The sequence below is a fragment of the Sarcophilus harrisii genome, chromosome 3, assembly GCF_902635505.1.
Source record: "Sarcophilus harrisii chromosome 3, mSarHar1.11, whole genome shotgun sequence".
Classification (NCBI taxonomy): domain Eukaryota; kingdom Metazoa; phylum Chordata; class Mammalia; order Dasyuromorphia; family Dasyuridae; genus Sarcophilus; species Sarcophilus harrisii.
The window spans coordinates 40,393,707-40,406,688 of NC_045428.1; the positions used below are offsets into that span (position 1 = coordinate 40,393,707).

Here is a 12,982-nt window from a genome sequence, read left to right on the forward strand (position 1 = left end):
TAAAAAAAAAATCTAAACCTTGAGGGAAACTAAGGGCTTGAGATGAAAGTGCAGAAGAGAGTACTCAAGGCCTTAGGGACAGCCCTAAAAGTGGAGATGAACAACAATAAGGTGGCCAGTTTACTTTGAAAGTGGTATGGATTTAAGAAATTAATGGGTAAAAAGGCTGGAAAGGAAGGCTGAGATCAAGTTATATGAAGCTTTAAATGTCAAATAAATAAGTTTATGTTTGACTTTTGGAAGAAATAGAGAGCCACCACATAAGGAGAAGAAAAATGAAGCAAAACTTCCATTTCAGAAAAACCATATTGGCAACTGTGACTGGTAGGACATTGGTAGAACACAAAAGAATTATATGAAATAAGGCCAGGAAGATCAGAAATGGATTGTGCAGGGCAGCTTAGATGGCTAATGTTGAACAATCTTTATTTTACCCTAGAAGTAATTATAAGCCACTATTTTGGCAAATCAAAGGAGAACTGATTGAAGAAAAGAAAGACTAGTGCAGGGAATCCAGTTAAGTTGATGTTTGGTCTAGGAAAACTAAAATGGTCAAAATTCAAAAAGTATAATATAATGAGACTAAGAAACAAATTTTCTGGGAACAAATTTATGGGAAACAAATGTTCAATACAGTGTTTCTGTAGATACAGATACAATACAGATAATACATACAATCATAGTACAAATTAGTGCAAAACTGACCATAGTATCACTCAGACTCTATTGCAAGGTTATTTTAAGATCTACTCTATATCAAATATTCACTGCTGGTTTACCTCTAATAGTAAAAAGCTGTAAAACAAAATATGTGTACCAATAGGAAATGGTACCATGGAACAGGCAAGAGGGCTCAACCTATAGTCAGAAGCCTGGATTCAAATCTGCTTTGCATGTTTCCAAGTCATGTGGCCCTCAACACATGGAACCCTTCCCAAGCTTTATTCCTTCGTGTGCAAATGAAGCCAATCATTATTTTTATCATAAAGTATGGGGAGTTTTTATACCTCTGCTTAAAGGAGTTATTAACTTGAATGACACAATAAGTTAAGGTAGATGAAGGTAGCAAAATCTTGTCACCATAGAAAAATACACATTAATACACAGAAACATGTTAAAATCTAACTGAGATCACATGAGTCCAGATTAAAAGCAGAACTTCATACACATCTACTGCAAGAGCATACAGAAAAAAAAGTTAAGAGGCAAAAAAAAACTTTTAGGCAGATTTAATAAAATCCCAAGTGAACATTTTTAGTGTTTGTTTTTTTGATTCATAAGACAACAGATTTGAAGTCAGAAGAGACTTTAATGATCAAATAATATTTTGCAAAAGAGAAAATTCATGTTTCTACACTATAAATACATTCAAAAAAAAAGTCAAAGAAAAGAGGCAGGATCAGTATAACCTGGCTATGAATGCAACACAATTAGATATGGGAGGAAGAAAGAATAGTTGAAGATGAAATTCTAGTTATAAACCCGAGTAACCAAAATACTATTTCCCTGAACAAAAATAAGTTGAGATGGAAGTTTAGTGGCAAGAGACAATGGCGGGTAGAAAAGACGATGAATCCCATTTCAGACATATTGAATTTCATTATTGACAGGGCTTTCAGATAGCTGATGATGTAGAACTGAATTCTGGCAAGAAGTTAAGGTAGGATATAGAGATTTTGGAGTCATGTGAATACCACAAAAACAAGATGAGATGATTAAAAGATAAAAAGGCCCAAGGCGTTGTCTTTGGGGAACAGCAATCTTGAGGCATAAGGTAATGAATGATACAAGAAAGGAGACCGAGTAGAGGGCAAAGATAAGAATAGAATACACAGTGGCAAATGATTACAGTAACTTCAAGCTTCATAAATGTAAAGGTTTAAGCCAGGATAAGAATTCATTATTTAGTAAAATTGTTGGGAAAGCTAGAAAGTAATCTGGCAAAAATTGGGCATAGGCCCAATACTAGATATGGTCAAGATGGACACATGATCTAGATAAAAAAAAGGAGATATCCTTAAAAAAACAAAACAAACAAACAAACAAACAAAAAAACCTAGGAGAATATGGAACATTATCTATCAGATTTATAAATAAGAGAAAAAATTATGAATAAACAAGAGAGAGAGACTGTGAGGTATAAAATGGATAATTTGGATTGTTAAATTTAAAAGTTTTGTACAATAAAACCAATGTAGCCAAGATTAGAAAGAAAACAGAACACTGAGAAACAAATCTTTATAGTTTCTCAGATAGTCTCCTATCTTATCCAGAACTTTGCCAAATTTATAAGAATGTGAGTCATTCCCCAATTGATAAATAGCCAAAGGATATAAATAGGCAGTTTTCTGATGAAAACATCTTAACTTTATATAGTCTTATTAAAAAATTGTTCTAAAAATCACTGTTGATTAAAGAAAGGCAAATTAAAATAACCTGACATATTCTCTTACATCTATCAATTTGGCTCAAATGATAAAAGGGAAAAGTGACTAAGGGGATATGGAAAAATTGAGACACTAATTCATTGTTGGTAGAACTGTGAACTAATATAACCATTTTGGAGAGTAATTTAGAATTATGCCCAGAGAGTTTATAAAACTCTTTAGCCTAGCACTTGACTTAGTACCACCACTAATAGGTCTGTTTCCCAAGGTGATTCCCATGGTGAATAAGGGGAAAGGAATATGTTCTAAAATATTTGTAGCACATCTCTGTGGTGGCAAAAAACTGTAAAGTGAGAGGATGCCCATCATTTGGGGAATGGCTACACAAGTTGTGATGTGATTGGGATGGAATATTACCTTGCTATAAGAAACAATAAGCTCATTGATTTTAGAAAAACATGGAAAGACTTGCATGGAATAATGAAAGGTGAAATAAGGAGAACACTGCACACAGTAACAGCAATATTGTTCCAAGATTATTTTGAGAATTATAAATACTCAAATTAACTACACAGGACCTATTAAGATTATATCCATATCCAGAGGAAAAAAAATCGACAAAAAGAACTATGTATAGTATTGTTTTATACTCATACACATACATATTTGCATTTACTGGTAGTGTTCTCTAAGGCAAGGGATGAGGGAAGAAGAAAGAAAACAAGTACACTGCAGAGAAAAGAAAACTTAGGAGAAACAAAAGCAGTGTAGCTCTGAAAATGGCACCTAATATTAGGGTTGTTGTTTTTTTTTTTTTTAAGTAAACTGTGAAATGAAAAAAAAAGATACAGGTAAAATGGGGATTAAGTGGTATCCCCAAGTAAAGAGAAATATCAAAGTGAAAAGTAAATTGAACAATGTAAAAAAAATGCAGCATCTGACAGGATTAAAACTGAGAAAAAGGCATCAAAATAAAACGAAGTCAACTGATAACATTTGTGAGAGAAGTTTCGATGGGATCATAAGCCAATTCACAAGGAGTTGAGAAAGTACTAGGATCAGCCTAGACTAGAATGAGAGGGTATGGTGGAGAAGCTAGGAAAAGATCTTTTGCCTAAGCAGACAGAAAATGGATTCCAGGAACTGGGAGGGAGATGAGCTCCGATGGGAAGGCAGGTCTAGAGTGATGTCACTGGCCTCTGGTCCTAGAGAGCTGGGGTCAAGGACAACTTTCCTCCCACGGTATTTCCTCCCAGGAAGCCTCCAGGGCCTCTTTATCCCAAGCCCGCAACCAGCACTTACTGGATGCTTACAATGAGGATATAAAATACAAGAAAAAAGGCTGTCTCTGCTCTCCAGCTTACATTCTAATACAGGTGAGGGTGAAGGAGGCAAAATACAAAAAGGAGCCATTGCTGAGCACTTCTGTGCGCCGGCATTGTGCTCCATGCTGTACAGAGATGATCTCAGTGAGGTCCTGGGAGGCAAGTGCTAGTATTATCCCTCATTTTATAACGAAAGGGTGGGGGAAATGTAGAAAAAGCCTGAGGCAGGATTAGAACCCAGAACTTCCTGGCTGAAGGCCAGCTCTCTGAACAAGGAAGCAGCAGCAGCAGCGGCCCCCACAGGGACCCCATTCCTACAAGTGGGGAGATGGGAGCAAGGAGATCACAAGGAAATGGACGCTCCAAGGGAGACAGCTAGGGGCCTGGTCAGGAACACGAGCAGCCCCACCTGGGCCCCAAGGGGCAATATGTGACTTTTACAAAAAAGCCTTTTCTAAAGCAGTGATTGGCAAGGGGCAGAGGGGGCTGCCACAAGGGGAGTCAGCGCCACTTGCACAAGTGGCCAGCAAGATGCCCGTAGAGAGAGATGGGAAGTTGGGGGCACTTCCAAGGGAAGAGGGGCTCCGCTCCCCTCTGTGTGGCACCTCCCCCTCCCTCCCTCCCAGGATCACTTCCTTGTTCCCCCCAGAGTCTCCAGGCTATGTCAGGGATAGAGAGCTGTGTTCCTGTTGGGGGCCCTGTGGGTATTTCAGGCCACACAAAACTGGCAACCTATAGTTGCCATGGCAGGGGGCGGCTGGCAGTGACCAAGGAAAAGATCCTGGGGGAGAGCTGACACGGAGGGGAGCGGAGCCCCTCTTCCCCTGCAAGTGTCCCCAACTTCCCATCTCTCTCCACAGGCATCTTGCTGGCCACTTGTGCAAGTGGTGCTGGCTCCCCTTGTGGCAGCCCCCTCTGCCCCTTGCCAATCACTGCTTTGGAAAAGGCTTTTTTGTAAAAGTGACCCTGGGCCATGCAGAGTCCGGCCACCCTTGACCCCTCTTTCTTGCCCGTGTCTCTTCCCTTGCCTCCACTCCCTCACCTCCCCATTACTTCTTAATTCCCACAACCTGACGACTTCTGCTCTCAATGCAGCAACTGCTCCCTTCATGGGTTCTCCATACCCACAAAGGCCTTTTCTCCCACAAACTTCTCAGTCGGGCACTGAAAGCCTTTCCTAAACTGGCTGCCACCTTCCAAGGGTGAGCTGTTCTACTGCCCCCTCCCTCCATACTCCAGCCAAACTGGCTGCTTCTGGGCTAGGAATGCCCTGGCCCCTGGTGGAAACTCTCTTCCTTCATCTCTAACTCTCAGATTTTCTACTTCCTCCAAGAATTCTTTCCCGGTTCCCCACTCGTCTCCTGGATCACTTAGCATCTATGTCCTAAATATTCTAAATTACAGTTTATCCCTCTGGTAAAACGCCTGCTCCTTGAGGGCAGCAACTGTCTCGCTTTTCCCCCCAACATGCCCAAGGATTAGAACAGCACTTGGCACAGGGAGGTCCCTCCTGAGTCGCCCCCTCACTCACCCTCAGCCTGTCAGGCCAGTGCCAACTTCGATATGCTACCCTGAGCCAAGATCTTTGGGGAAGGGGCCGAGCCCAGCCGACAGACACGGACAAGGAAAGCACCTACCTTCCGTGACCTCAGCCAGCTATTACTTCTTTCACTCAGCCTGGCTTTTCTGACCTCTGGATCCTAAGGGGAAATACAAAGATAATTAAGACACCGGAGTCTAATGCGTCATGTAGACTCAGAAGGGGCAACTATCATCCAGTGCACATCCTGCCTCTTTTATTATTATTTATTAAACTTCTTAAAATGCTTTTTTCTGAGCCTCTTCCTTTACTCAGCAAGACCATTTATGACCTAAAATGAAAAAACCCTTAGCTCCCCAATTACATTGTAACAAGTTCAGTTTTGCTTTAATCATTGTGATTTATAGAGCAATGAGATCCTTACCCTTTCTGGGGGCAGTTCTTCTCTACTTTCATAATTCCTAGCCAATTTACTTTGGTTTTAATTACTTTCCACTTTCTAGTATTTTTAGGCGTCTTGTCTCTCCGATCTCCCCTGACAGTAGTAAGGTCTTCTCCTCACTGTCGGGCCTGCTGCACCATCCTATGAGAGACACATTAACGACCAAAGCAGAACAGCAGAGAGATTCTGTCAAACCCAGAGAGGCGTTGTGGTCTCCAGGACAACAAGGAAGAAGGCCTTGGGCCAAGGAACACTGCTCAGGAAAGGGAAGTTTAAGTGCGCCTCCCTTAAGGAAAACCCAATATTTGGGGGGGGGGGGGGAAACACACTGAGAACAAGAGACACATGGCAGGATTGGGATGCACATAAAAGGATTTGCCAAACGATGCCTTGAGATACAAATTTACAGGTTCAGGGGATCACACTTTAGACCTGAAAGGGATCATCATGATTTTCTAGCAAAGCTAGATTTGCAGTATATTACACTTTAAAAAAAATATATATGAGATTATAAGGGAACATTCAATTGTTAAGATGTCCCAAGACATTTTATATGATCTAAAGAAAATTTGAAAAATATGATCCAGCAGTTAGTATCATTTAGGATTAGCCCAGGTTACCAAAAAAAAAATTTAATACAAATGATTGTTTTGTGCTAGAGAATGTTATTTTAAAAAATAGTATCTTGCCTCCATGATCAGGTACAAATAAAACCAAAATTTGTACTTAACTAAAATTATACATATGTACATCCATATACAAAGACATGTACATACATGTATGCATATGATGTGAATACATTTAACCAAAATGGCTTGTACTCTTTTAAGTGAATGTTTAATTGATCAGTCATTAAAATATGTACTTATTACTTATATATATCACAACTTGTGTGATAAATCATATTTTGTTATAGGAATGTCACAACATTCCTATTATACAGGAGAGGAATTATTCCCTCTTCTATAAATGAGAGACAAGGAGAAATTCAGGAAATCCCACCTAAGTTTACAATTAAAATGAATAATGAACCTCTATCTCTCCCTATTGGGAGGAAAATCCATAATCTAGGCATTTTTATCTTTTGCTAGTCAAGGATCTCTTTTATAGATCTATAATATAGAATATAGCTGCCATATTGGATACATTTCACTTAAGAACATATACATATTCATTATAAAACACAAAATATATAACAATCACAAAAATTAATGGGTTGTTGAATATTTTATAATAGCCAGACAAAATTTACCACTCAACTTTATATTAATTTCTTCTAAGGTCTTATTTCATAAATACTTTCTGGGTTGGGTCATAAATCAATTGCTACTTAGTGTTTTTAATAAAAATTCTTTAATTCCTTTGGGAGATTTATCCTCCTGTCTTAAAGATACAACAGTTTTAAAAATATTCTAAAAATAGCATGTTTAAAAGCCTTAAATAAAGTGCAAGTTAAGTTATGAAATTTATCAACTTAAGCAGAACAAAAGCTCCTTGAGGGTAGAGACTTCATTTTATCTTTATATTTGCAGCATTTCTGCACAGTGCTTTGCACATACTAGGCTCTCAACAAATGATTGTTGGATTGAACTGGATAGCCAAATAAATGACTCATTTATTTATTAATTTTTAAAAATCACACCTCATTTAAACAGAATTCCCCAATAAGAAGTTCATTATAAAATAATTTTAAAGCAATTATATGTTATTTTATTGAATAACCAATCATTTTTCCCTTTTCTAAAAAAATATTTCATTTAAATCAATGGCAGATAATTAGGACACCACGTTACACAACTCCAGCATAGTTTAATAAAAATGAGAGCAGCCCAGATTATAGTTGTAAACACTTTAAATGTAGTAAACAAGACTGAGTATAACTTTTCTCCCCCAAACTTGCCATAAGAGCATTTTCTAGGAGGAGTCATTCCATATTTTTAAGTCATCCAGAAAATTTTAGTTTTAATTTTTCTTTAAAAATAATACACCAAAATAATTAATGTGAGATTTCATCATGGCAATTCCACTGAAGCTTTATTGCCTCTGTTGGTAATATGACAGGGATTGTAAGAAATCACAAGTGAACTTACAGAGATATGCAGATGATGATATTCACTAAAGATAAACTTGATCTCAAGTTTTTTGTTTTTGTTTTTATATGTGGGCACTTCTAATTTTATACATTGTTTAGTACTAAACAGCATTACAATTTAAAGTGTGTACCTTTTTTTTGACATTTGGCAAAAAAAGAAAACTGAACCTGTGGAACAGTTTAAAAACCAAGACTCATCATGGGGAGTTTATTATCAGACTGAGGACTGAAGCACTTATGAATTAAAGCAATCCAAGTTTTAACACACACACATTCACACACACACACAAAGAGTTAACACATGGCCACATGTGTGAGCACTTTTCAGTACAAAATATTCCCTGTAACCAAGCATTTTCTCCATAGCATAACCACACCACGTTAAATCAATCTTTTTTTTAAACCTTAGTAATAGTTTTGTTAAATTCTGAGATGCCATCATAAAGTGAACAGCCTTAACTTTTATGCTACATAATTATTCAAAGCTTTATGTATTTTTGTTTATAATTACACAGTAATTATAAATGTTTAGTACCAAACTGATGACAAACACTATTTTGTTGAAAAGATCTTGCATTCAAAAAGGAAAAATCTTTTAAGATACCAAGGCACAAGGCCGCTGATCAATATCAGACTTTGACATAAGACAGAATTGATATTGGAGTCAAAGCTAAGAAGATCTTATTTCCAAACACAGCACACTTGAATTAGTTTGTTGATACGGAACGGTACCAAAACTCAAAAACCTTTAAGACAATTAACAAAACAGCACGCCTCATTTTTAAGACCTTTTAAGTTCTCATAATTCAAGTTACCCCCCAAAAAAATAAAATAAAATAAAAGGAAATACTGAAAGCAGCAAAAAAAAAAAAAAAAAGCTTTTCTTTACAAATGGCCAATTCCAATGTTTTGAATAGAAATGTTAACTTTTTTCATTTGGTTGGTAGGACTGTTATTCTTGAAATAAAAGCATGACTTTAATTTTTAAGAAGTACTGTTGCTTATGGGAAAAGCCTTTTAGTCAACTTCCAAGCATACAGTTAAAAATAAGCAATTTAATATTTCAATTTTTTCCTAGAATCATTTCAGCATCTGCATAAAAATGTGCTGCTGTTCCAAAGTGCCCTCCACTTACTGATTCCAATACTCTTGCCAAGCAAGTGCTCAGGTACACCCAGCAGAGACACTTATCCCTAGGTAAAGACAATGGGTGTTGAACATCTATAAAGTCTGACAGATTTAACTTGCTTTATGGAAGTGTTTATTTTAAGAAGACAATAATAACCTCTTCGCCATAAGTCAGTGAATGAAAACAAAATGATCAGTTTCAGCATAAAAGCAGTCAGGGGTCTGTAATGTGAAAACAAACAAGCTAAAATTCTGCTTTGATGTGAAAACAGTCCTAATTTAGTTGTGGCAAATAAAAGTAATGGTGGAACAAATGAAATAATTTAAGGAAACAAAAGGAGCTAGTGTGGTAATTTCCATCTAATCTGTGCTTGCTTGAAAGCGCTTCTGGAATGAATATTTGGCAACCGTGGTGATTTGTCATTAAAGCAAAGTTCAACAAAATGAGAAGTGATCAAAATGGACTTTTTCTGAAGCAGCAGTACCTGTGTTGTAAAGACTGAACTTAATGGCTTATCACAACCACTCCCCCAAATTAGATTCATACTAGACTCACCACCTTCCTGTGTAAATAAGGGGAATCTCTTTGCTGATCTATAAGCTTGATGACAGACAAACTCGTGCCTAAATTTAGGATATTGTATTGTGTAGCAATCTAAAACATCCAAAACACAAATTCAGTATCTTAACTTATTAGACAGGCAGATAAGCATTTCAAAACTGCAATGAAATCCAATTATATGATGCATAATGCAGAGAGTAATAAAGGCCTACATTATGCAGACTGCTTTTCTCACATAGCTCTCTTGCAGACCAACTATGCATAAACATGGTATTAAGTGCAGAATAGCTCTGTGGTACCTTCAACTGTTTGAAAATTAAGGGGTTGAAGTACAACAAACCTTTTACAGGTAGGCACCTAGTTATTCTAATCATTTTTTTTTTTTTTTTTACATTGGTTGTTTCTACATTTGTTTTCATCAGATAATCAAACTAACGTGGATGATACATGTGATTTGCCAGGAAAAAAAACAAAAACAAAACACCATCTCAGATTGAGTACACTTACACATATCATTCTCTTAGGAAGTGCTATCAGCATAGTCTTTGCAACTAGCCCAAAGCATATATTTAAGGAGTTTTTATAAAGTGTTTGTGATGTTGATCTGTTTAATTCTTATGCCAAACAGTTTTCTGATGAAGACAGCATTGTGCTTTATGCAACAATGGAAACCTCAAAATAATCACCATGAAGCTCCTAAGACTTAAGGGAGAATAAACTAGGATGGTCCACAGAGATAAGATGAAATCCACCACGTTGGAATTATAACTGGCAAGAGCGGCCCAGACTAGGAGACAAGCCCAAACCACCATTAGAAGAAGGAAATATGCTATGGTCCAAGATGTATCCTTAATGTTTTGTCTCAACCCTCCGCCCTTAGTGTGAGGATTGGTCTTCAGTTCAGTCCAGCCAGCAGAAATTGACTGTGCAATTTTCTGTTGTGTTTATTGTACAGACTATGTACACTCTAGAGGGTTCCTTCAGTGCTACACTGTTGTACTTCTTGTCCCAGCAATTTGAGGGCGTGCAAATTCCACAAAGTCATCAATAAGAACGGGCCATGCTCCTGAGGGAGAGAGAAAAACAAAACAAAAGGTGGGGGGGAAAGCAGCAGGTAAATAAGGAGATCAAAGCCACCCTTTCTAATTTTCTAAGATAGCACAGAGTTAATCATGACTACAGTCAGCTCTCCCAGCTGCCTACCAGGATTTCCTTTATTCTCAATGCTTTATACCCAAACGGAGTGTTGTTCCGGACAAACAGAACCGACTCTCCACAGCTGATCAAGTCTATCTGACCGAATTCATCCTTGACACTTGCTGGCAGTGTGGTGTGACCAATTAATTTCTCCATTTGTAAAATGGTTCTCTGGCACAACGGAGGTATTTAATAAATGCTAACTGACTGCTTAGAGGATTTCCTCCACAAAGCTGCTGGGAGGCTCAAGTGAAATAACACAATTAAAGCATTTAAAGCTATGTAAATAACAGCTTTAACTTTTTGTCATTTATAGTAGTAGTAAGGGTACTTTCTCAGAAATTACTGTGCATCTATTTTGTACATACTTTGCATTTATTTAAATATTTTCGTGCAGCTTCCCCTAGTGGAATCAAATTCACCTTGTTAAAATTTTCAAACAAAACCACCCACAAACTGAGAAGAATGTCAATTGACAAGATGAATTTAAGACAAAAAGATGGAACATGATCAGAAATTAATCTAATTTTATAGATTAAGCCTTTCATGACAAGAAGAAAAAAAGACCATCTGACTTATTATAAAGCCCATACTGAATTCTCTCTGGGATTGGCTATAATACTGAAGAATGTCAATTGACAAGTTGAATTTAAGACAAAAAGTTGAATATGATCAGAAATAAATATAATTTTATAGAATAAATATGAACTTTTGGATCGTTGACAAAGTGTATATAAAGCTGTTATCACTGTAAAAATCATGACTCAAAGTCCAAAGGTCACTTTCACAGATGGCACAGAGGCAGTTAGTTAGATGGGTTCCCATAGTATTCTACATATAGTAGGCAGCTGGAATACATTTTGGTTTTCATATTCCTAGACTCAATAATAACAAGAGTATATTAAAGAGACAAGTAAGTCCCTGAACTGAACTAGCATCTTGGAAGATGGAGAGTGACAGGAGGAAAAGGACAAAGACGACCAGAGGAAGGCTCTTCTACACTAACATATAGAAATGAACAAAAGCTCAGCAAGCCATCCAACTGCTAAGAAAAGCCTTATTTAGAATGAAGAAAGAAATAGAACAAAAAGATGAGACATGAATAGAGCAGACAGGTAATAATGTATGTTACCTTCTTCATCATAATTAGACATGTCATCTGCTATCATTGTACTGAAGTCTAAAAGAAGATTCCAGGTATCTTTAGGTATTGATCGTTTATGATGTTCCTATTGAAAAAAAAGGATATTCAAAAGTCACTGAGTTGAAGGAAATAAATATAAAAAATGTTAAACAGACAAAATGCTAGATGACAATTGCAACAATCAACCTTCTCATATCAATTTTTATTCCACCAAATAGAATGACAATATTTCAAAGTGGGTTCAGAATGTTTTTAAAAAGTTAAGGGCTCTTTTAAAACAAATAATTCAATGATATATCCTATCCTATATATTATTAATGAAAAAACATAAACTTACCAACAAAAATTTGTTCCACAAGTCTAGGAATTTAAATCTCCCATTAAGTACTAAATTCCAGTAGGCGATGGCCATTTCTAGATCTGTAACATTAAAATATATTACACACTTAAAATATGTGTCTCTGCAGCATTATAATATCTCCGAGACTTACTTATAAGAGTCTAGATTTGTTTTTAAATGTCTAGATGTCTAACCATATATTCAAGATCTTCTCAAAAGAAAATACTTCTTAACTGAAATAAAATGAAATGACTGATATGGAAACAGAAGCCTTCACTTAAAACTTCAATTGCCCAATGACTCAGATTGTATCGTACTCTGATTCTGATTTTTCATCTTTGTCCCAAGGCAAGACACTTCCAAGAACAGTGTCACAGATGGTTAAACTCCTATAACAAGAACAACAACAGAAATGTAGGCCCAGAGATGACAATGAAAAAACAGAATAGGAATGAGCACTGGAATCAGTCGGCCTGCTGTTCCCTGCCCTGCAAATCTGGCAAAGTTACATTAAATCGTCTCTGGCCTGAGCATCCCTCATGAATAAAATGAGGTTGGCTGAAGTTCCTCTGGAGGCTCTTCTAGTATAAACCTGTGGTCTTATAATCTAAACCTATTTTGTTTCCATCATCTTTACTGTTTAAAAAGTCTTTAACTTGGAAAAGGCAGAAGAATCAAAATGGAACTGGAATGTAACAAAAAGGAAGTTTGAAAAGAATGTCACCACTTTAACAAACTCGGATTTTCAGGCTGAGGAAATAAAGCTAATGTGACTACAAAGTTGACCTTAGCAATCTTAGAAATTAGAGAGAACATGCAGCAAAC

At 36.8% G+C, this 12,982-nt stretch overlaps 1 protein-coding gene across 6 annotated transcripts in view; it reads right to left on the reverse strand.

The window, feature by feature from the left end:
* Positions 1-7,696: 7,696 nt before the first annotated feature.
* Positions 7,697-12,982, reverse strand: part of DCUN1D1 (defective in cullin neddylation 1 domain containing 1) — a 42,391-nt gene continuing 37,105 nt past the window's right edge. For all 6 annotated transcript variants that reach the window (XM_031957737.1, XM_031957736.1, XM_031957734.1 and 3 more), the window contains 3 exons: positions 12,155-12,237; positions 11,806-11,902; positions 7,697-10,542 (listed from right to left, as the gene is read on the reverse strand). In XM_031957737.1, the coding sequence (XP_031813597.1) occupies positions 10,463-10,542; positions 11,806-11,902; positions 12,155-12,237 (260 nt within the window). In that variant the 3' untranslated portion in view covers positions 7,697-10,462. The remainder of the gene's footprint in view (positions 10,543-11,805; positions 11,903-12,154; positions 12,238-12,982) is intronic.